Source organism: Heptranchias perlo, chromosome 2 (genome assembly GCF_035084215.1).
Source record: "Heptranchias perlo isolate sHepPer1 chromosome 2, sHepPer1.hap1, whole genome shotgun sequence".
Classification (NCBI taxonomy): Eukaryota; Metazoa; Chordata; class Chondrichthyes; order Hexanchiformes; family Hexanchidae; genus Heptranchias; species Heptranchias perlo.
This window is the reverse complement of record NC_090326.1, coordinates 117,217,662-117,242,188: the sequence shown is the minus strand read 5'-3', so window position 1 is coordinate 117,242,188 and position 24,527 is coordinate 117,217,662. Positions and strand designations below refer to the sequence as shown.

The 24,527-nt window shown below is 41.4% G+C and overlaps 1 protein-coding gene and 1 long non-coding RNA gene across 2 annotated transcripts in view; one reads left to right on the top strand and one right to left on the bottom strand.

Annotated features, from left to right (window-relative positions):
• Positions 1-24,527, bottom strand: part of dnah5l (dynein, axonemal, heavy chain 5 like) — a 352,990-nt gene that overhangs the window by 39,652 nt on the left and 288,811 nt on the right. The window contains exons 68-72 of the mRNA XM_068006271.1: positions 21,338-21,609; positions 17,486-17,650; positions 13,833-14,100; positions 8,202-8,323; positions 727-1,074 (exon numbers count right to left, since the gene is read on the bottom strand). Of these exons, the coding sequence (XP_067862372.1) occupies positions 727-1,074; positions 8,202-8,323; positions 13,833-14,100; positions 17,486-17,650; positions 21,338-21,609 (1,175 nt within the window). The remainder of the gene's footprint in view (positions 1-726; positions 1,075-8,201; positions 8,324-13,832; positions 14,101-17,485; positions 17,651-21,337; positions 21,610-24,527) is intronic.
• Positions 10,556-24,527, top strand: part of LOC137342341 (uncharacterized) — a 153,755-nt gene continuing 139,783 nt past the window's right edge. Inside the window, exons 1-2 of the long non-coding RNA XR_010967229.1 lie at positions 10,556-11,011; positions 12,105-12,183. This is a non-coding gene — a long non-coding RNA (uncharacterized lncRNA). The remainder of the gene's footprint in view (positions 11,012-12,104; positions 12,184-24,527) is intronic.

The window sequence follows — 24,527 nt, the reverse complement described above, 5'->3', positions numbered from 1 at the left end:
CAGGTATCATCTGGCGGTCCAGCTGAAGAGGAGCAGACAGGCAAGTTTGTGTTTATTTTTGGGGGTCTGCCTCACTTTTGGTTATTGAGACACAAGGGACATATGTAAGCTCTAGAAGCAGTACAGAGAAGAGTAACAAGACTGATCCCTCATGGCAGAGGATTGATGATGAACGGAAGAATTGAAGAAACCTGAGCTTAGTCTTAAAGGGGTAAGACTAAGAGGTGACCTTATGAAGGTATATAAGTAAACAGTGAGGAACAGGTACTACAGAGTTAACGTTTCAGGTCGAAGACCTTTCTTCCAGTTTTGATGAAAGGTCTTCGACCTGAAATGTTAACTCTGTTTCTTTCTCCACAGATGCTGCCTCACTTGCTGAGCTTTTCCAGCATTTTCTTTTTTTATTATAAATAATAAGAGATGCCTTTTTAGAAGTACTATAATTATTCAAACAAATTCCAAACAGAATAGTTACTACCGCTACTCTATCAGAATAGCTTATTCCTTTTCCGTTTGTCACATCATTAACCAGTCATGTTTTCCATTTATTTGTGTTGAACCTGCCCTGTAGCACTGTTGCTGAAGTCTGGGATGTGAACAAATAAATATATTAGAAATGTGAAAACAACAGGGTCATTCTTCGAACTTAGAGGAGGTATGTATTATTAAAAATGCTGAACTTAACATCAGGTAGATTTTTATATTGGCAGACAAAATCTTGAATACCTCAGGACTATCAACCAGCGGCAGACTCTCGATGTACTGCATGATATCTTGAACTGTCTTGCCTTGTGGAATGACATAACCTTTGTAGAAGCAGAATTTATCTGTGAACATAATTTCCCCAAACCACACCCCTGCGAATGTATTGAGTAGTCGCTTGTCCAGATCATCTGTTACACGTCCTCCGTACTGTACTTCCCCCAGCATGTAGCGCATGCAGTTCCAGTTCACACCACGCTTAATGTCCATTTCATCCAGGTGGTTCTGCACAAACTGAACACTGGCAGTAAAATCTGCTTGATTAAACTCATATGGGATGTTCCATCCAAGTGGACCAAACTTGCGCCTTTCCTGTAGATGTTATTTGGAAAAAGGAACTAGAATTACTTTGTACAATTATTATGCTTCATATTTTTATTTACTAGTCTTTTCACTGATTGCCTTACAAAGGTAGTATTTCAATGAAGTGGACTGAAGTACAAAAAATAAATACAAATCCAAAAGTGGGTAACAACACAGATTGTGTGCTCCAGGGACTGCCTGTCATTCAAATGCACCTGTTTCAATTTGTTAAATTCAGTCATTGCTCAGCCTGATCGCTGGATGGGTGTTATCTAGTTCACCACAACATCACCAGGCAGCCAATTTAATTATGAAATGGTAATGCTTTGATCCTGAAGAAGTCTGTAGTTCAGACCGCTCCACCTTCCTGGTTGAAGGAAGATGCAAGATGGTGAACACTTTTTACAAGGAAAGAAAAACCACAAGACGCCAAATCTTGCTGGAAAATAGTGCTGTTACTAATGCGCAAATCAACCAGCAAGTTCAGGGGATTAAGAGATACGCCGTGAGTTGCGAATCTCCGGAACGTACTGGTTGATTTAGCCGCTTCGCTGAACAAACAGCACCTCGCCCCTAGCCTCCCTGTTATTTTTAAGAACTTGCTGGATTTGTACTTTAATTGCCCATTAAATGTGCCGCAGAGAGTTAGGGCTGGTGATTAAGAGTGTAAGTATCCTTTTAAGGACGTGCTAATTACTAATGCAATGCCAATCAACCTCTCCGGACCAGAAAGGGAACAATTTAAACTGTTCAGTCTCCTTCCTGCATGTAGTAAATTCTTCTTAGAGAATTTTAAAATTTCAAATTTTTAATTTTTACATTTTTTTCTGACTTTTCCTTTCTGTCTGTTTTTCCTCTTGCTCTTAATGCAATCTTTGTTTCCCTCTCTTTATTTCTCTTCCTGTACCTGATTTGACTCTAATTCACCCACTCTAATTCACTCTCCTTCTCCTTCGCTCTTCAGTTTTTTTCTCATTCCTTAATTCTCATTGGTTAAGAAGATACAAAATTGGTCCCGCTGTTCACTGAGGTCCCAGATGCTCCGTTGCCCTCGCCATGCCATTATAAGCACGCACTTCCAGCAAGTTACGGCCAAATTTTTTTCGAGCTGCATGGTGCAGGAAAAAGTCTAACTAATGGTGTATGCCGCGAGATGCTCCGCTTCAGCAAGATTTGGCCCAGGAGAAAATTAGAAAGGAAAAATAATGGTGACAATTTCATTGCGAGTTACCAGTGTTCTGACACAAATGTGAAAGGTCCATAATTCACAAACAATAGTGGTCTGAGTGAGTAAGCAGGTAAGGCAAGGGGAGGGAGTTTCAGGGGGATCTCATGTGAGGGGAGAGCCTGGAGAGGAGGCCGTGACTTTCCTTGTGGAGCCCAGTGGATTGCTGAAATAAAAACAGAAAATGCTGGAGAAGCTCAGCAAGTCAGGCAGCGTCTGTGGAGAAAGAAACAAAGTTAATGTTTCAGGTCAAAGACCTTTCATCAGAACTGGAAGATGTGAAAAGAGTTAAAATTTTTGAGCAAGTACAGAGCCAGGGAAAGGGGGGGAAGGAGGGAAGGGGAGGAAAGAACAAAAGGGAAGGTCTGTGATATGGGGGAGGGCAGGAGTGATTAAATGACAAAAGAGGTGATGGTGCAAGGCAAGGGAGGTGATAATGGGACATATTAAGAAACAAAAGATTGATCAGGAATAGCTGTAAATGGCAGCAGCAGAACCATTACCAGCAGAAGCTGACCGAAAAAATGGGAGCAGTGGTTATGATCTGAAGTTATTGAAATCAATGTTGAGTCCGGAAGGTTGTAAAGTGCTTAAATGAAAGATGAGGTGCTGTTCCTCGAGCTTACGTTGAGCTCCATTGGAACAGTGTAAGAGGCCGAGGTCAGAGTAGGAGTGGGAAGGGTAATTAAAATAGCAAGCAACCGGCAGGTTCAGGGTTACGCTTGCAGACAGAGCGGAGGTGTTCAGCAAAGTGATCACCCAGTCTGCGTTTGATCTCCCCAATGTAGAGGAGACCGCATTGTGTGCAGAGAATACAGTATACTAAATTGAAAGAGGTACAAGTAAATCGCTGTTTCACCTGGAAGGAGTGTTTGGGGCCCTGGACGGTGGGAAGGGAGGAGGTGAAAGGGCAGGTGTTGCATCTCCTGCACTCGCAGGGGAAGGTGCCGTGGGAAGGAGAGCGGGTGTTGGGGGTGATGGAAGAGTGGACCAGGGTGTCGCAGAGGGAACAGTCCCTTTGGAATGCTGAAAGGGGAGGGGAAGATGTGTTTGGTGGTGGGATCGCGCTGGAAATGGCAGAAATGGTGGAGGATGATATGTTGATGCGGAGACTCTTGGGGTGGAAAGTGAGGACAGGGGGGCCCTATCATGGTTCTGGGAGGGAAGGAAATGGGTGAGGGCAAAAATGTGAGAAATAGGACGGACACGGTCGAGGGCCCTGTCAACTACAGTGGAGGGGATTCCTCGGTTGAGGAAAAAGGAAGACATATCGGAAGCACTGGTGCGGAAAGTGACATCGTCAAAACAGATGCGATGGAGATGGAGAAACTGGGAGAAGGGGATAGAATCCTTACAGGAAGCGGGGTGGGAGGAAGTGTAATCAAGGTAGCTGTGGGAGTTGGTGGGCTTATGTCGGTGAACTTCTGCTCCTCTTGGCCTCACAAAGGAAAGTTTTACATTTAACTTGAAAGGCCTCCTGTGTGCAGACCAGCTGCACCTACCATTGACATAATTGGACCCCAAAATGCATAAATTTATGAGGCTCCCGTCTGCTTTGGCCTCAGGCACCTCAGCCACCTAAATGCAGCGAGCAGTTAAAATCGCCAGTGCAATTACATTGAGACTGGGGTGTAAGTAAAAAGGCTCCATTTTAAAGGCATCATGCCCCCTTCAAAATGGGCAAGGTGGGTTAAAATTGACCCACAGGGCTCATTTTATTGTTTCATACATGCCAGCAAATGGAAATGACTGTTTAAATAAAGCTATCTCTGTTGCTATGCATCTTTAATTTGGATCTTGTGAAAATGGCTGGTATATTGTATTATTACAAATCCTGTTAATTTACTTAGAATCATAGAATGGTTACCACACAGAAGGAGGCCATTCGGCCCATCCAGTCCGTGCTGGCTCTCTGCAAGAGCAACCCAGCTAGTCCCACTCCCCAGCCCTTTCCTTGTAGCCCTACAATTTTTTCCCCTTGAAGTACTTAGCCAATTTTTTTTTTATTCGTTCATGGGATGTGGGCGTCGCTGGCGAGGCCGGCATTTATTGCCTATCCTTAATTGCCCTTGAGAAGGTGGTGGTGAGCCGCCTTCTTGAACCGCTGCAGTCCGTGTGGTGACAGTTTTCCCACTGTGCTGTTAGGAAGGGAGTTCCAGGATTTGGACCCAGCGATGATGAAGGAACGGCAATATATTTCCAAGTCAGGCTGGTGTGTGACTTGGAGGGGAACGTGCAGGTGGTGTTGTTCCCATGTGCCTGCTGCTCTTGTCCTTCTAGGTGGTAGAGGTCGCGGGTTTGGGAGGTGCTGTCGAAGAAGCCCTGGCGAGTTGCTGCAGTGCATCCTGTGGATGGTACACAATGCAGCCACTGTGCGTCAGTGGTGAAGGGAGTGAATGTTTAGGGTGGTGGATGGGGTGCCAATCAAGTGGGCTGCTTTATCTTGGATAGTGTCGATCTTCTTGAGTGTTGTTGGAGCTGCACTCATCCAGGCAAGTGGAGAGTATTCCATCACACTCCTGACTTGTGCCTTGTAGATGGTGGAACGGCTTTGGGGAGTCAGGAGGTGAGTCACTCGCCGCAGAATACCCAGCCTCTGACCTGCTCTCGTAGCCACAGTATTTATATGGCTGGTCCAGTTAAGTTTCTGGTTTTTGGTGACCCCCAGGATGTTGATGATGGGGGATTCGGCAATGGTAATGCCGTTGAACGTCAAGGGGAGGTGGTTAGACTCTATCTTGTTGGAGATGGTCATTGCCTGGCACATGTCTGGCGCAAATGTTACTTGCCACTTATGAGCCCAAGCCTGGATGTTGTCCAGGTCGAGCTGCATGCGGGCTCGGACTGCTTCATTATTTGAGAGGTTGCAAATGGAACTGAACACTGTGCAATCATCAGCGAACATCCCCATTTCTGACCTTATGATGGAGAGAAGGTCATTGATGAAGCAGCTGAAGATGGTTGGGCCGAGGACACTGCCCTGAGGAACTCCTGCATCAATGTCCTGGGGCTGAGATGATTGGCCTCCAACAACCACTACCATCTTCCTTTGTGCTCGGTATGACTCCAGCCACTGGAGAGTTTTCCCCCTGATTCCCATTGACTTCAATTTTACTAGGGCTCCTTGGTGCCACACTCGGTCAAATGCTGCCTTGATGTCAAGGGCAGTCACTCTCACCTCACCTCTGGAATTCAGCTCTTTTGTCCATGTTTGGACCAACGCTGTAGAGGTCTGGAGCCGAATGGTCCTGGCGGAACCCAAACTGAGCATCGGTGAGCAGGTTATTGGTGAGTAAGTGCCGCTTGATAGCACTGTCGACGACACCTTCCATCACTTTGCTGATGATTGAGAGTAGATTGATGGGGCGGTAATTGGCCGGATTGGATTTGTCCTGCTTTTTGTGGACAGGACATACCTGGGCAATTTTCCACATTGTCGGGTAGATGCCAGTGTTGTAGCTGTACTGGAACAGCTTGGCTAGAGGCACAGCTAGTTCTGGAGCACAAGTGTTCAGCACTACAGCTGGGATGTTGTCGGAGCCCATAGCCTTTACTGTATCCAGTGCACTCAGCCATTTCTTGATATCACGTGGAGTGAATCGAATTGGCTGAAGACTGGCTTCTGTGATGGTGGGGATATCGGGAGGAGGCTGAGATGGATCATCCACTCGGCATTTCTGGCTGAAGATAGTTGCAAACGCTTCAGCCTTGGCTTTTGCACTCATGTGCTGGACTCCGCCATCATTGAGGATGGGGATGTTTGCAGAGCCTCCTCCTCCCGTTAGTTGTTTAATTGTCCACCACCATTCACGACTGGATGTGGCAGGACTGCAAAGCTTTGATCTGATCCGTTGGTTGTGGAATCGCTTAGCTCTGTCTATAGCATGTTGCTTCCACTGTTTAGCATGCATGTAGTCCTGAGTTGTAGCTTCACCAGGTTGCCACCGATCTTCGGGTAAGCGTTCTCCAAGGCGGCCTTCAAGACACACGACAACGCAAAATCGTCAAGCAGAAATTGATAGCCAAGTTCCGCACCCATGAGGACGGCCTCAACCGGGATCTTGGGTTCATGTCACGCTACACGTAACCCCACCAGCGAAAAAAAGTTATCTGTTTTTAATACAACGGGTCATTCTCTGTCTTTCTCTTCCTTTCGGATGTTTCTCTCTCTCTCTCTGTCTGTCTTTTGTTATGGCCGTTTGTGTATTCGGTGGTCCTGTAGGTAACATCTCTCTGTCTGAACACTTTGATTGCCTTGACAACGGGCAGTTGGAAAGATTATCTGTAATCACCAGGTATTGTTCTCTGACTATAAATGCTGCAACCTTCCATGGAATCCGAATCCCACACTCACCTGACGAAGGAGAAAACCTCCAAAAGCTTGTGATTTTCAAATAAAACAGTTGGACTATAACCTGGTGTTGTAAGATTCCTTACATTTGTCAACCCCAGTCCATCACCGGCATCTCCACATCATTATTTTATATAAGCACTGCTCTAGCTAATTATCAACCAGGGTAATTTCATGAGAGGTGTGAAAATGATGTAACCTAATCCTAATAATGTATTATAACAACTTCTGTCGGATGGTTAAAAGGGAAGGATTTTCAGCATCATTACAGTATCATGCATTTCTGGGGAATGATTTAAATGTAAATGGATATGTTACCTGTGCAGTTTATAGGGAACAGACTAGGGCTGCAAAACAGCCAGACCAACTCAGCTGTGGTGTACAATGATGACAATGTACAGAGGCAGGGTCTTCAGCAACATGAACAAGGTCAGGGAGCCAGACTGTGTAGAGGCAGGGGATCTGTAGCATTAATTCTGAGCACAGTGGAGGAATGCTGAGCAGTTGCAAGTCACCTGCAGAGTAGAACTTGGGATACAGTGGATCCGAGGAGTCTAGGTAATGTAAGCCAAGGACTGACAGAAATTTAGCATGCCTGCCCCTAAACAAGACACTGTGCAAAAGCAGAAGGACAGCATTGGACTTGCAGTGCAGTTTGAGCCCACAGGAACATTTTATCCTGAGAACATGTCACCAGTTCATCAAGGCTGACAACCAATCCTGCCTTATTTAACTTATAATGTCTGAGCCCCATTAGTATCTGATAGATGTTAGACCTCAGTGCGAACAATTCAATAAAATTTCTCTTCTACAGAAAAAGGCGTCATTTTTACTGGGGTAATAACTCAGCAAACATTTCTGACATTACAGCCTGCAGCTTGTATTTTAGAGTATATTGCCAATTCTTGTAAACATATTAGGAAAGGTCATGACAACATAGTGGAATTGACTACAAATTTATGGATGTTTTGTACTTTTCCAGCAATACCACTGAGTGTGAGCGCTCACAAAACAATCAGGCAGAAAAATTGCCTGTTTTAATGTAGCTCTTATCTCACTAATGGTTTGCTGAGATGTTGGGATAGATTTTCATCTTTACCGCCTAGGCGTTAAGCATCGCCAGGACAGAGCGCAGAAAGGAAAATCTGACATGGGAGGTTCACACACCCCTGACAGAAACAACCAGAATTTTCTTCCATCAATTTCTATGCAAGGAAATCAGGCTGGTTCTGTTACTGGGAATGAGAGATTATATTGTTTAGACTTCCATTATAAATGGGTAGTAATTATAATAGGAATTAAATTATAAAATTTATAGTCGGAGAACAATACCTGGTGATTACAGATAATCTTTCCAACTGCCCGTTGTCAAGGCAATCAAAGTGTTCAGACAGAGAGATGTTACCTACAGGACCACCGAATACACAAACGGCCAGAACAAAAGACATATAATAGGAGTGTTATTGCATTGATTTCATTTGAATTGCAATATTAAAATTTATTCTTTACAAATAAAATTGCACCACAAATTAGTTCTAATGAATCAGAAAAGGGCTGTACCTGCACAGTTGTATGGAGGAAGGCCACAGCATATAATAAAGGTTTCCATTGTGACATGTTGCTGACATCCAGTTGTTCCTGGGTAATGCTGCTGTAAGTACGCTTCAGACCAGCTTTCACACCTACACATTTACAAGAATACAGACAAGCAGAGAAATGCTTGTTTTAGACCTATGTTTAATGATACAAGGAATACACCAAGAACTGCTATTTGAATCAATGTCACTCATGACAAAATTGAACTAAATACCACAGGTTATTTTGAAATCTTTCAAAGCATGTAAATTTCAAATAATTATTTCCAAGTTATTTTTCTTGGGAGTCTAAAATATAATAAAATTCTATCTGTAATACTCAAAATTTAAAATGACATGAGTAATGACTAGAACATTGATTTCATAACATGCACTTTTCCTGAAATCTAAACTTCAAAGTTCAAAGAGATATTCATATCATGGAGTGTGTCTTTTTATCCCTAGGAGTTAACAGCTTTTACAATATGTGAAGTAATCACATCAGCCAGTCAATAGATTCCCCCTAAGTGCAATTGGTCAAAGGAAACATTTTCAATGGCACTGATCAATTCCTCTACATCAGGAATGGACAATGTTAAATGACCTACCTTCAGTGTAGTCTTCTTCATTATTTGAATATTATTCTTCCCTCCCATATAAATGAATGGGACGTTTTACTATGCTAAAAGTGCTATATAAATGCAAGTTGTTGAATGGGTTTTCATAGAAACAGTGTAAATCATCGAAATCTGTTCTTTTAGTGCATTTTGTGTCACAGTGCCACGCGAGTGAAATCACCTCAGAATGTGCTATATACAAAGGCTTGTTCTAGATTCAAGCCCCAATTCTTTGATCGAGGCTGCAGCAGAAGAGACCAAGTTGATAAAATGAATAATGTGCACAAAAATGCTAACCTCCAAATAATCCAAGTCAGAGAGAGAAAAGGATATGGGTCAAGAGCTTCATATGTACAAACATACATATGAACGTATAAAATTAATGGGAAAATATGATATACTCCATCAAGCCTGTCCCATCCAAACATCTACTGAACCCTCCCCCACCCCATCCCATCCAACGCATAAAAAAAACCTGTGCTCAATTTAGAACATCTGGAAAATTCCTCACCTCAATCAAGCAAGCTCCAGGACACTGCAGAGCCTCACAAATTTCACTATTTTGAGCTACTCTGCCATCACCTTTTATAACTTCAAGGACTAGATTTCTCTCCTCCAACCGGCGGAGATTTGGGGCAGGGCTTCTGGATGCCACCCAAACCCAGACGTGACCCAGACCCAATCCCCTAGTTTGGGGATCATTACCTATGTAGGGTGGACTCTTGGTGGAATTCCTGCTACCAAGAAGGAGCCTGACACTGCCAAATAGGGAAATAGTATCATAGCATCATAGTATGTTACGGCACAGAAGGGGACCAATGCGAGCACCAGAAGGAAGGAGGCCATTTAAATGGGACCTTAGAGCCCTGAAGATATGAGGATTCATTTTTTTGGTATTGGATTAAGTCAAAGCCTTCCACTAATGCTCCAGGGACCACTACCGGTCCCTGGGGTCAGCAAGAGTAGCAGCGGTAGACAGGGAAATCAGACAGGTTTCGGGGCTGCACCTCCCCACTGTCATTTACATGATGCAGGGTGGTGAAGGTGCGGCTGGCAGCTTTACCTGCTGGGTCAGAGGGAGGGAACTGTAGCTCAGGGTGGGGATGCAATAGATCTCCCAACCTGATATTTCACCATTAGACTGCCCAAATTCAGGCAGTATAATGGAGGAAAATACAGCCCAAAATGTCCTCCTCAGGAACTTGTCCCTTTTGAAGTTATGCAGAGAATCCATACTTATCCAATGTATCAGCAATCTGTCCCAGAGGCATATTGGTACATACCATCTAATGGCTGAAATTATACCTGATACAGAGGAAGATACTTGTGGTTGTTGGAGGCCAAACAGTTTCAGGTTCTTGAAGGATCTTTGCACTTTTCAATACCAGTCTAAAGGAAACTTAACGATTGACTAGAACCCTGGATGAATTTGGTTGGAAGAAATGTTAAACTGACTGTTCAAGAAGGCATGCTGGGAAGGTTGACCAAATTCAAAAAGTGTTATGTAAACTGTCTGGAAGGCTACAGATAAGAAGGCGTTAAGAGACTGTGGGAAACCATCGTAAACACCAGGTGCTGTTTGCTGGCATCAGTCTGTGTAACCATGGGAAAGAGAGAATGGAAAGCTACTGGAAAGCTTGTTTTTGTCAGCAAGAATTATATAAGAACAGCCATTCTAAAGTGAAAGATGAGACAGTCTATGAGACCAATCAGAGACAGTTCAGAAGAACACCATGCAGGATGTCAATGGATTATTAACCTCTCAGTCTCCCGAAGCAGAAGAATTGGCCATTCTGAGTTCTGAGTTTTATTTCTAATCTATAAAACTTCTTAGGCGTTAAATTGGGCTGTGTAGCGCCTATTGTTTCGGCGCTACACGGCCTCGCCAACATCCAAAATGGCATCTTGGCTGCGCAAGCACGTTTCCAGCGTGACATGCGCCGGACGCCATCTTGGTAAAGGAGTTAGCGTAGACGCAGACAACGAACACCGGAAGCATGTAAAGTAGGGAGAAAATGGCTTCAATCAATGTGCAACGCTGATTTAAAGTGATAGACACCATTTTGGAACTTAACGGTCAACTCAACGCACAGTCTTAACCCCAACCATCTGAACGTGTCTTAGAGTGCCTGAAGGACCCTCACCAGCACTATTTAAAGGCACCAAGCAGGATTTACAGGTTAGTGGCTGGATTATTGCTTCTGGCTGCTGAGACATTTGTAACTGTTTTTGGAGGCCTCCTATACTTGAATACTAGGACTAGGGGGCAGAGCCTAACATTTAGAGCCAGGACATGCTCCAACGCGCAAAGGGTGGAAGAAGTTTCGAACACTCTTCTGCAAATGGCAGTTGATGCTAGCTCACTTGTGAATTCTAAATCTGAGATTGATAGATTTCTGTGAACCAAGGGTAATAAGGGATATGGGGCTAAGGCGGGTATATGGAGTTAGGTCATAGGTCCAGTATGATCTCATTGAATGGAGGAACAGGCTCGAGGGGCCACATGCTGCCTCCTGATATGCGCCACCTTCTCCTACAAGAAAGCGGGACGTGTGTCTGGGTGATGTGCCTGTCATGGTTGAATAGCTGCCAGTGTGTGTGGTCTGTGAGTTGAGAGTGGGCGGTTTGTAACAGTGGTAATGTGTAAGAGTGAGAGGAAGCAGCTGGTTGGAAGAGTTGAGTACTGATGGAAAGAGTTTGTTGGTATGTGGGTGATGGGGGGGTGTAGTGCATGGTGCAGTTGGTAGGAGACGCCACTTGACATTTGACCTCACTCACCTTGACCACTCATGTCAAAGCATTGAACTTCTTCCTGCACTGCATCCATGTTCATGATGCTGTGTGCCTGGCATTGACTTCGTCCCCCACTGCCTTTTGGATATATGTCTGGAGGGCCTCTTGCCCCCCCCCACTCCCCTGCGGATATAGGATGTCCCTCCTTCTGTCCACCTCTTGCACCAAGGTCTCTAGTGCATCAGCAGAGAACCTTGTTGCATGCACTCTCGCAGGCCTGGCACCAACTCAGATTGGCAGATTGGTGAGGTCTGGCTTGCAGATTGAAGGATGTGGGATTTAGTAGCGTGCAACGTTTATTCAATGTTTTATCATAACTCATCAGTGTAAACATAGGGATGGGACCTGCAACTGTGCTTTACATGCGTGATGTATGATCTCCGTTCAGACTCCGTGCAGACAGTAGACTGTTATTTTCAGCAAATAACAGGTACCAGCTACCTTTAAGAGATTTCTAAGAAACATCCTCCCTTTAATAGATTGGACTCTCCCTGCTGGTGGAAAGTGCGAATTGCATTGATTCCACGTGCAAGGCCCGGAATGGAACGCTGATTGCAGGTTAGTACTCAGGCCAGCCAAAACTCGTGTCCTGCCTGCGCAGGGATCGGTGTTATGCGCATCACGCTACCCGTGCCCAAAAACGGCCCTTATCCAATTTTTCCCCCCCCTGTATTTTAATGTTAATAAAACCAATTGCTAGAAATGTTTAAAGTCTTGGTTGATCTTACCTCTGATTACCCTAAAGAGTAAAGACAGTTAAAACTAATACCTTACACCACAACCCAAGGACTTCAGAAACAAGAACCCTGAACAATTTTGCCTGCTGTATTCCAGAGTCACTGATGCCAATTGTAGTATTCCTAACAAAGCACATTTGAGATTCAATGGGCCAGAATTTGCTGTCAAAATAATGATGAGGCTAATGGCACTCGCCGTTATTTATGTGTAGATGGTACAGCAACTTTAGGCGAGGAGCAGATGCGCGGTTAAATGCGAATATCCAAAAGTTGCTGTCCAATTTGCGCTGCACCGCCGTTTGCTTAGTGAAAATGACATTTAACTGTCAGCCTCACCATTGGTATGCATTGAATGTCATCAAGTTGCTGTATTTGCATGGTAGACATGAACTAAACCCACCACAGATATTTAGGGCTAGTAATTAATAGCATGATAACTGTTAATTACTGCCAATCAACCTCTCTGAACTGAAAATTAACTATTACAAGTGTGGAGGGTCATTCCTTCAGGATTTGAATTTTTCGGGGAGATTTTAAAAATGTCAAATTTTAAATTTTATATTCTTACCTTTCCTTTCTGTTTTTTTTCCTCTCTCCCTTAATCCAATCTTTCTTTCCCTCTCTTTAATACTCTTTCTGTACTTGATTTGACATTGAATTCACCCACTCTAATTCACCATCCTCCTCAGTCCTTCCTGTGTTCATTTCCCAATCCTTAAATCTCATTGGTTAAGGAGATGCCCTGTTGGATACCCTGTTCACTCAGGTCCCAGATGCCCGGTTTGCCTCACTGCGCCGTTATCAGCTTACACTTTCAGCAACTTTGTGGACAAATATTCTTTGAGCTGAAGGATGCAGGGGCAAATCTAACTAATGGCAGACACCATTAGATGCCCTGCTACAGCAAATTCTGGCCCATTAACTCAGCACAGAATTTTGGACCTTCCTGATGGCATGGGTCAGCTACTTAGTGCGTTAGCCAGCTGAGTCATTGGGAAACCTATGTGTAAAACGTTGCTATAGACAAAAATGTATCACAAATGGAAAAAAAGGCACAGTGATCTTTCTGTTACGCCAAGTGACTTATGTTTAAACTCAGTACAATAGCAAGTGGCAGAAGTCTACTGTATCAGTATCAAGTGAAACGAAAGCAACTTCAGTCAATTTTATTACAGTTCACTGTAGATATTCACAGCTTTCAGAAATCCCACTGCTGTTAACAATCCATTGCTCCCACTATTGACCATCAGAACAGCAAACAGTTATGGTTTTTGTAAAATGAAAATTGTCTGTGCACACAGAGGTCAGGGATTTCCTTGGAGCTGCTCCCATTCCACCAACATAACTTCAACGTAAGAGCGCCGGAAATCCTGTTTACGTGCCTTGTAGGGCTTTCTGTCACACTTCCAATGGTTATGGTGGCAGAGCGGGAGCAGCTCCAAGGAAATTCCCAGCCAATGTCTGTCGTACCTTGAGGGGGCTCATTGGTAAATTTAATAGATGACTGTAATAAGTTGATGGGAAACTTTGGATGGACTTCTGTTGTGATCCAGGTTCGAAATCCATCATGCATCGATTCTGTAGTGGTGACAGTATCTAGAAGTTCGTCCATGTAATTCAAGCCCAGGTGGCAGTTCTGTAAAAGAACCCAGCCACCATCCTGCATGCTCTGAGTCAGCAAACGCCTTGCATGGACCTCCTGACCCTGGCCCATAGATATGGCACGGCAGGGAACATTCTGAAGGAACATCAACAAAAAAGCAAATCTATTCTGGCTTGCTATACCAGAGCAAAATAAAATTGGCTCATACAATATTCAGTTTACACCTACAAACCTTGATCCATAACTTAATTACCAATCACACCATTTATCTAACATCAAAGGGTACAAAAGCTTAGCATGAGTAATAAAATTGCATTATATGCTAATTATTTATGATTTTACCTTGCAGAACCATGCATTCCACTTAGCTACATTTAAAATATGTTAACGTAGATCAACACAGCAGACTTATTTAAACTATAGAAATATAATTTTATAATTTATTTAGCAGATTAAATAGTCGCATACTTTGAAAACTTTGTAAATTGCCTTTCATCTTCACATTAAAAACCTAATCAGTTGCATAATTATCAATTAGCAATAAAGTAAGAAAAACTCAATATTTAGTGTAGAGGTACATTTATTTTAATAAAAATATTTCTGTTTTATCAGATCTGCAACCTTAAGGTTTAGCTTTTAACAACTCCCATTAGCAATGGTCATATTGATGACTGGGTGGTATAGCAGTTTAAAGTAGTTTCAACCCCAATTTGAGTGGGTATTGGTGTAGAACACAGAACTACCCACAGTTTTACACAGCTTGGCAATGAATTGTCAATCTCACTAAAATAGACCACAAAGAATGTCTGGTAAATTAAATGGAAATATTCACACTATTGCATTAGGAGATGAGGGACATTTTGGGATAGCGAGAGTTTTGCACAGGCCAACAAATGCTACACCACACTAGGATATGTTTGATGCTGATGTTCTGTACTCAAAGTGTTCCATTCCTCAGAGATTACAACCTTCCCCTTGATCAGCACACAAAATAAATCACCAAAAATATCAATTTAGAAAACAAATGGTTCCATTTGCAGTAACTTATTTATTAATATATTTAAAAGTCTTGTATATGCATGCACTATGTAGGTAATTTTGCAAGTATGCATTCCCAATGAGGTGCCTTGCCTGCTGGTGGTGCAAATTGGAAATTCAGGCATGCATTGCCTATGATTTTCTGACCAATGGTATAACTGTCACTTAATTTCCTTTGACACTTTGCTGATATGTTTCTCCACTATGCTATTTCCATCACATCTGCCTGTCACATTTTTCTGTCATAATTAAAAGTCCTGATTAATTTTATTGCTTGAATCTTCTATGCTTGGTCTCCAAAGTAGAATACTTACCTTGGGACATCCCACATCAGTCTCCAATGCAGGTGGCCCTGTTGTCCATGGCACTACCCATCTTGGAACAACTAAAATCAGAGCTGCAGCCCAATATTCCTGATGGCCACTTTCTGCCATCTCTCAGAAATACGCCTGCCTCTGCCACCCTCCCCTACTATGACCAGACACCCACCACTCTCAGCACCCATATTTCCGCCCCCCCCCCTCCATGTTCTTCTTGCTATATCTGTCTAATCGCTCCCTCCCATGGGAATCTCCCATGCCTTTTCCTCACTGCTAACCCAATCTAGAGAAAATGCTCATCTCCACACTTTTGTCAGTAGCACCCTGCAACTCCCCGCCCTGTACTACAGAGAGCCAATGTAATTCAATGAAGCCTTTGGAAATCGGTGAGCATGAATTAGTGCTGCACAAGATACATGTGGCAGTTTTTAACAAGTTAGAGTTTGGGGTGGATGATGAGAGGCCAGCAAAGAGAGCATTAGAGTAAATGAGTTTGGAGGTGACAAAGGGTTTCAGTGGTAGGGGGGCTGAGGTGGGCAATGTTGCAGAGGTGGAAGTAAGCATTCGGTGAAGGACAGGACTTGGTGCTTAAAGCTCAGCTCAGGGTTGAACAGGATGGCAAGGTTACATGGTCTGGTTCAGCTAAAAGTGGCTGGGGAGGGGGATGGAGTCAATGGCAAGGAGGCAAAGTTCTCACTCTGTGACCCTCCTAGTATTTCTATGTAGTATCATTCTCGTTTCTGCAATATCCAAAACTGCACAAGCACTCCAACTGTGGCTTAATCAATGCCCTATACAGAATTATTATTAACGTCCTTGCTTTTGTTTTCAATGCTATTAATTTTAAAACCCAGAATCCAGTTTTCTCTTTTTATAGTTTCTACCAATTGCAATTCTTCTTTTAAAAATCTACGTAGCTGCACCCTAGATCTTTCTGTTTCTCTGGTCGATTGAGTGTCATACCATTTAGATTATATTTCCATTTTCAGTTCTTTTTCCAAAGTGGAAGGAAAATAAGGCCAGCTCAGCTTTCCTTCTACCTGATTTTCAGCTCTGTGCTCCTCCCAGGTGATGTTTAATGTCCAGGCGTTAGAAACTTTGTATCTGCCTTGACTCAGTGGTAGCACTCTTGTTTCTGAATCAGAAGGTCATGGTTTCAAGCCCCACTCCAGAGACTTGAGCACATAATCTAGGCTGACTTTCAGAATTGAGGAAGTACTGCACTGGAGGTGCTGTTTTTCAAATGAGTCGTTAAACTGGGGCCCCATTTACCTTCTCAGGTGGACATAAAAGATTTAATGGCACTATTTGAGGAAGATCAGGGGAGTTCTTCCCGTGTCCCAGTCAACATTGATCCCTCAACTAACATCACTAAAACAGACTGTCTGGTCATTTATCTCATTGCTGTTTTTGGGATATTGCTGTGCACAAATTGGCTGCCACATTTGCCTACATTACAACAGTGACCACACTTCAAAAGTACTTCATTGGCTATGAAGCACTTTGAGATATCCAAGTACATGAAAGGTGCTATATAAATGAAAGCTTTTTCTTTTATTTTTTGTCAAATACTTTTTGAAAGTTCAAACATATCACACTCACTGCATTGCCTTTGTCAATACGTTCAGTAATTTCCTCAAGGAATTCAATTATCCTAGTCAAGCATGACCTATTGTTTATAAATCGGTGTTTCTTATAAAATATATAGTCTCAACTTGTTTAAAGTTGGCTAATTCATTCACATCTGGTACTGTATGGTTTGCACTTATCTCATTGAATTCCTCTGCATATAGACTTAGTAAGCTGTACACCCACCATGGCATCTGAGAGCAAGAAAACTTGTCTTTATGATAGATGAGCCATTATCTTTTTCTCGAGCAATGGAGACAGATATAACAGCTGTGTGAGTGGCATACATCTCCCATTCAAATGATGTACGTCTTCTGTATAAATTACTTACAGGTACCATGTGCTAGATGAATTATTTGTCAGCTTTTATATGGGATTATCTGTACCTCTTGCATTTTCAAGCTTATATATTAGATCTGATCATTTATGTACTGAACATATTTATGTGTATCAATGTGAAATTAAGAAAATGAACACAAAATACAGAATTTACAAAAAATGCTGCACTTAGTCTCCTTGACTCTTTAATGTACCTTGGTCTTGGCCAAACGTTCAATATTTTCTGTAGGATCAGAGCCCATGGAAAGGAAGCACACCAAAGGTGTTCGATTATCACCTTCTGCCCACATTACTTCCATTTCTAGAATAACCCCTTCTGCGTATTTTGGTCCAAGTGACTCAGCAATGTAATGACGAGCCTGGACAAAGCAAGAGTACTGAGAAATATGGACACTATCAAAGGTCCAACAGAATATTATAAGAAAACTGGATGTTAGATGAAGAAACTATTCTACAGGAACAGTTCAACAATATTGGAAAACATTTGGAAAAGCATTTGCAATAAAAGATGCACAATGAAAAATAATTCAGAACAACCAAAAATCAACAATGCAGAACTAGTTAGCTGAACTGAAATAAATATTTCATGAAGGAAATGGACCTAAATAATCCCCTCATAGATCAATTTTTCAGATTTTATAGGTCCAATTCCCTCATGAGGTACTTTCTGTGTTCCATAGTTGAGAATATAATATGCTCGATTTATGTCTCATGGCATGACTTATCCAAGCCACAGGAGTAAAATTACTACCTGCACCTGTCAATCAAATGACTGACCTGAAACTCTTAGGAAGTGGGCAAATAACATTTAATACGTGGTCATAATTTCAAATCTGAAATATCTCCATGGTATTTTTTAAGAACATGAGAACATAAAAAATAGTAGCAGGAGTAGGCCATTCAGCCCCTCGAGCCTGCCCCGCCATTCAATCAGATCATGGCTGATCTTCAACCTCAAATCCACATTCCTGCCCGATTCCCATATCCCTTGATTCCCCTAGAGTCCAAAAATCTATCGATCTCAGCCTTGAATATATTTTTGTAATTTGTATTGCATATGTGGCCCAAAATAGCATGATACATATTATCATCTCACATATATAAGATAAAAACCTGGCCAGAATTACTTTAGCAATTGCCAGTAACAAATTAAAACAAGATCAAATTGTTTCACATTCATTCTTACCATCAGTAAGTGGCTGCTGTATCCATGGCAACTCATTCACTGTGACCGCCCCTAGGTGTTACTGCATTAACAGCTGGCCTAGTATGAAGTACTCTACATACTAGTCAGCCCTACATTCCATTGAATAATATGCAAGTTTTTAAAAAAAATTTAACAATGAGGATTATTTGTGCAATAATAACCTAGTAAACAGCAGGCAATGTGACTTCAGAAGGGGAAGGTCCTGCCTGATCAGCCTCTTGCATTTTTATGGGGAAAATGCTAGAGTCTATTATAAAAGAAGTAATAACAGAACACTTGGAGGGCATTAATGGGATTGGACAAAGTCAGCATGGGTTTATGAAAGGGAAATCATGCTTAACAAATCTACTGTAGTTTTTTGAGGATGTAACCAGTAGAATAGATAGGGGAGAACCAGTGGATGTGGTGTACTTGGATTTTCAGAAGGCTTTTGATAAGGTCCCACACAAGAGGTTAGTGTGCAAAATTAAAGCACATGGGATTGGAGGGAATATACTGACATGGATTGAGAATTGGTTGACAGACAGGAAACAGAGAGCAGGAATAAACGGGTCTTTTTCCGGGTGGCAGGCAGTGACTAGTGGGGTACCGCAGGGATCAGTGCTTGGGCCCCAGCTATTCACAATATATATCAATGATTTGGATGAGGGAACTAAATGTAACATTTCCAAGTTTGCAGACGACACAAAGCTGGGGTGGAATGTGAGCTGTGAGGAGGATGCAGAGAGGCTCCAATGTGATTTAGACAAGTTGGGTGAGTGGGCAAGAACATGGCAGATGCAGTATAACGTGGATAAATGTGAGGTTATCCATTTTGGTTGTAAAAACAGAAAGGCAGATTATTATCTGAATGGTGGTAGATTGGGAAAAGGGGAGGTGCAACGAGACCTGGGTGTCCTTGTAAACCAGTCGATGAAAGCGAGCATTCGGGTGTAGCAAGCAGTTAGGAAGGCGAATGGTATGTTGGCCTTCATTGCAAGAGGATTTGAGTACAGGAGCAGGGATGTCTTACTGCAGTTATACAGGGCCTTGGTGAGACCACATCTGGAGTATTGTATGCAGTTTTGGTCTCCTTATCTGAGGAAGGATGTCCTTGCCATGGAGGGAGTGCAACGAAGGTTTACCAGACTGAGTCCTGGATGGCAGGACTGACATATGAGGAGAGATTGGGTCAACTAGACCTATATTCACTGGAGTTTAGAAGAATGAGAGGTGATCTCAATGAAACATATAAAATTCTAACAGGACTAGACAGACTAGATCCAGGGAGGATGTTCCCGATGGCTGGGGAGTCCAGAACCAGGGGTCACAGTCTCAGGATACGGGGTATGCCATTTAGAACCGAGATGAGGAGAAATTTCTTCACTCAGAGGGCGGTGAACCTGTGGAATTCTCTACCACAGAAGGCAGTGGAGGCCAAGTCATTAGATGTATTCAAGAAGGAGATAGATATATTTCTTAATGCTAAAGGGATCAAGGGATATGGGGAAAAAGCAGGAACAGGGTACTGAGTTAGACTATTAGCCATGATCATTTTGAATGGCGGAGCAGGCCCGAAGGGCCGAATGGCCTACTCTTGCTCCTATTTTCTATGTTTCTAGGTTTCTATGAGGAAGTGTCATCTGAAGTGGGTGTGGAAGGCCTCAATGTGTAGAGTACCTAGACCTCCGGGAAAGCCTTTGACAACATTTCACTATTAGTTAAGCTCGAAGCTATGGGGAATTCAGGGTAAATCTTGGGATACATAAGAGTGGAAAACAGCAGGTATTTGTTGGAGGATTTAAGTCAGGTTGGACGGGAAATGCTGAGTGGGGTGTCCCAACAACTGATGTTGGGACCACTACTCTTTCTAATTCATATCAATGGATTCAGAAACTCAATGCAAACTGGTTAAATTTGCAGATAATATTAAAGTAGGAAGAGCAGTTTATTTTGAGCAGGCAGAATGGAAAATACAAAATCTGTTGGCGAAAATATGTAAGTGGTGAAACAATGGAAAATGAAATTTAATATGGACAACTGGAAAATACTAGAGAGGAAGAAAAATGGCAGCATACATATTCCATGAATAGTGTTGAAATAGCTAAGGATGAAGTTGAAAAAGTTGTAAGCTCTTAGTGGATTTGTCATCACTGCACAGCTTCAATCAATAAAGCAAATAGAATGTTGAAATATATAGGCCAAACAGTAGGGGAAGTCATAGTCCAACTGTATAGTGTTCTGGTCAGATAACACCTTGAGTACCGTATCCAAGAACACAGGGAAGATATTCAAGCACTGGAGATGGTTCAGAGAAATGTCAAGTACTTTTCAGCCTTGAAAAGAGGTGACAGAGAGGTTATCTTATAGAGTTATATAAGATCATAAACAGTATGGAAAAAGCAGATCTGGAAAATTAATTTAAATAGTGACTATAAGATAAGGGAACACAAGTTCAAACTAATGAAAGTCAAATTTAGGATTGACATCAGGAAATTTTTCTTCACACAAAAAATGATCAATATATGAAATGGACTTCCAGCCAGAATACATGAGGCAATATCATGAAATCTTTTAAGAAACAATTGGATATCACAACGAGGGTCTGTAGGGTTTTTCTAGATGGTTGAATTAAGAACAGAATGGCCTTGCTCATCCATATTTGTGTTCTTATCTTGTGATTGTGCACAAAAGTCCTGAAGGAAACTCCAACAGTGTCACTTGTGACTTTTGCAATCTCATTCACTTGTGAAATAAACATGACGTTGAACAATTTCATATGTATGTAGTATATATACTGCTCCAATTATATATTTATAAGCAAGCAAACTATAAGAACTGACCTTACGAAGAAATTTACCTGAGCAATTGTACGATCTGGGCACCAACTACGAATAAGTAGAAGCTTACGGAAAGTGTCCAATGTACTATCATATCCATCAGGGAGAGGAACCTCTTCTGGAGCTTCTTCATCAAACCACAGCTTCCAAGACTTATCATTTTTTGCCACTTGCACAAGCAGTTGATTGAATGGGTATGAATGAGACAGCTTCACCAGATTTAGCCAGGTTATGTCAATGATCCATTTCTTTGGTTTGGGCTCTACAGAATTGAGGTCTAAGGAGGCACCACCTGCACAAGTAAATAATGTACATTTGATTATTATTGATAACCTGAGTAATATCAACTAGTTCAAGGTTTCATTATTATTAATTTTCAAACTTAATGCAACATAATTAACTTATGAAAATATATACAATTTATTTCTCTTACACTTCACAATGCAGCACCATTTAGCCCCTGCCGAAAATCAGGAACCTCAGAGTTAATTTTGTGTGACTCATTTTCAGATTAAATGTATGTTTGTAGGAACATGACAAAATATGCTCTGTATCTCACTTTTGTTCACTTGCCTTTACTTTTGCTGCTAATTGTATTCCTCAAAGGTAATCTGCATCTGTCCAGGTATTTTCAATTTGAGATTTAATTTGAACAGAAAGTTAAAGATGATTTTTTGAAGAATCATAGCAGCAATAGCACCCAAGAGCAAAACTGGATATCAAAAAATGTATCTGATCCAATTAGTATCAGGTGTTTCTAGTTTTCCTAACTTAAAATTGTAAATATTTGCATTTTGGGGGTCTGAGACATTGAGCACAAACAACTTTATAAATTGAGTAGATAACCTGCTTATTCTTCTATTAAGAGCTTAATGTACCAAATGGGGTTATTTCCAGAAAGATCATTGATAATAGTACAAAAATAAAGCAATTAAATGGTTATATGTACAATCACTATTATCTAACACAGTATTTTACCACTTAAGAGAAAGTTAATTTTTTCCTAACCAAAATTGCTCTCGTCAGTTTTGCCCATTTTACATAAATTTTTATACATATTTTTGTACATAATGGTAAATGGCTCTTTAACTACATTTTGTAATGCAGCCTGTAAATCATAGTACAACACTTTATTTTTAAAGGAAGCCATATCAGGTAGTTTTCAGCTGTAGGCCATTTCATATTTATAAGCGGTGTGAGCACATCTTCCAGTCTAATTTACTTCACACATCATTCACGCTGACACCCAATTTTGCTCATGAAATGATCGACTATTGCATGATTCATGCAGTAATGTAATGGTGTCACTCAAAGGCACCACTGAGGAACATAAAATATCTGCTAAGCAGAAAATAAAAGTTTCAAGCCTCCCAGCATTTATATATCTATTATGCTTACAATGACAGTTTCATACTGGCTTCAGGCTCCAATTCCATGCAAGCAATTCTTCCCAGGTTGGGCTCAAAGTTGGCCACGTGCACTGGCACTGGCATTGTAAATGTGGCAAAAGAACTCCCCACAGACATGCTTGTTGCATCTGTGGACACGCAATGCGACTGTAATACAGCAGTAATGCTTAAGTAAAGCTGCACTCAAAATCTTAAAACAAATTACATCAATTCAGCTAAAATGTCAATTCAATTAACAAACAACATTGATAGTGATCAGACCTTTACATCTGGCTGCACCTTTAGTAACAATGTAAAAAACATTTTGTGAGCTCATTGCTAAGGCTTTCAAATTAGTGAGTTGACATTTCTTATTTAAAGATTTAACTGTTTTCTACGTTCCACAAAAAGATCAACTGAACAGCTACTTTTGGTGTTTAAGAAGAGAAATAACATTTTAGTTTTGTTCTTCACCACCACCTCACAGTGAAAGACCTTCCTGAGGTTAGAGATGTAATTACATCTAGTAATTTTACCATGTCTGGTAGAATGTAGAACCATTACAAGACTATTTTATGTGTAACTAATATTATGAGCTGGGACTGTGTTAGGTATTCTGTACAGGATATAGAAAGATAGCACCATGAAACCACTCCTAAAGTGGTGTATAACAGAACAATACAGTTTTGCAAACCGTATAAAGACTTCCTTGTGCTAAGTACCAAAATGACTTGAAAGTTTTAATTAAATCAAAATTTGTAAAGAGAATTCATAATGCAGAAGCCCTTATGTTGGCCATTTTACAGTGATGTGAAAGTATGGGCTTTATACCTTTGTGGCAGTGTAAAGTATAAACAGGCCATTACACATCACAATCATAAAGTATTATAGCCAATAACTATAAGTGCAACAGAAGTAAAATGGTTCATCAGTTTACTCTAAATTGCTCCAAGTAGGCTATTAACACATTCTATGGTTTTAGTTATGACTATGGCTTGTTAATGAGTGATTAATGGAGTAGAGTATAGGACAAAGAGTTCAAGGCCATTTTAGTTCACTGGGGATATACTGCAGCAGAGAAAACTTGCAAATGAGTCCACTGGCTCTCCTTAGAAATTAATGGTAAAGAAATCTGTATGTTGATAAAAATTATGCGGAGTAGCCCATATACATTAAATGGTATATTTAATCTTCATCTCCATGAAATATTTAATCCCCATATTCAGAGACTAGAATTAAAAGAAACCTTAGCTTGAAAGTGATTGATTTTGTCAAATTCAGTTGAATCACTGATCAATTATGAATTAAGCTGTATACAGGGCTTACAATGCACAAACCCATTACATTGATTGACTATTCCCCACAAATTTGTAAACTGTATGCTTTTCCATACTCTACACAAGTGGTTTGTCATTCCTGTGAAGCTGAACTGAAGCATATTTTGTTGACTAATCTCAAAGGTAGAGTGCATAATCCATGCAAATACATAATCTTCACCACACGGGCTGCAGCGGTTCAAGAAGAAGGCCCATCACCATCTTCTAAAGGGCAATTAGAGAAGGGCAATGAATGCCAGCCTTGTCAGCGATGCCCGCATCGCAAAAATGATTAATAAAAAAAATCTTGTATTTATCTCATGCATATCCACCATGTCATGTTTTCACTCACTCAGGGATAAAATACCTATGCAAAAATATAAACTAATGCAGTGCTACCAAATAAAAGCACAATTACAAGGTAATTTCACATTTTCACAGATATACAGAATGTTTTTCCTCACTCCTTTTTACTCAGCATCAGTAATGACTAAAGCAAAAAATAT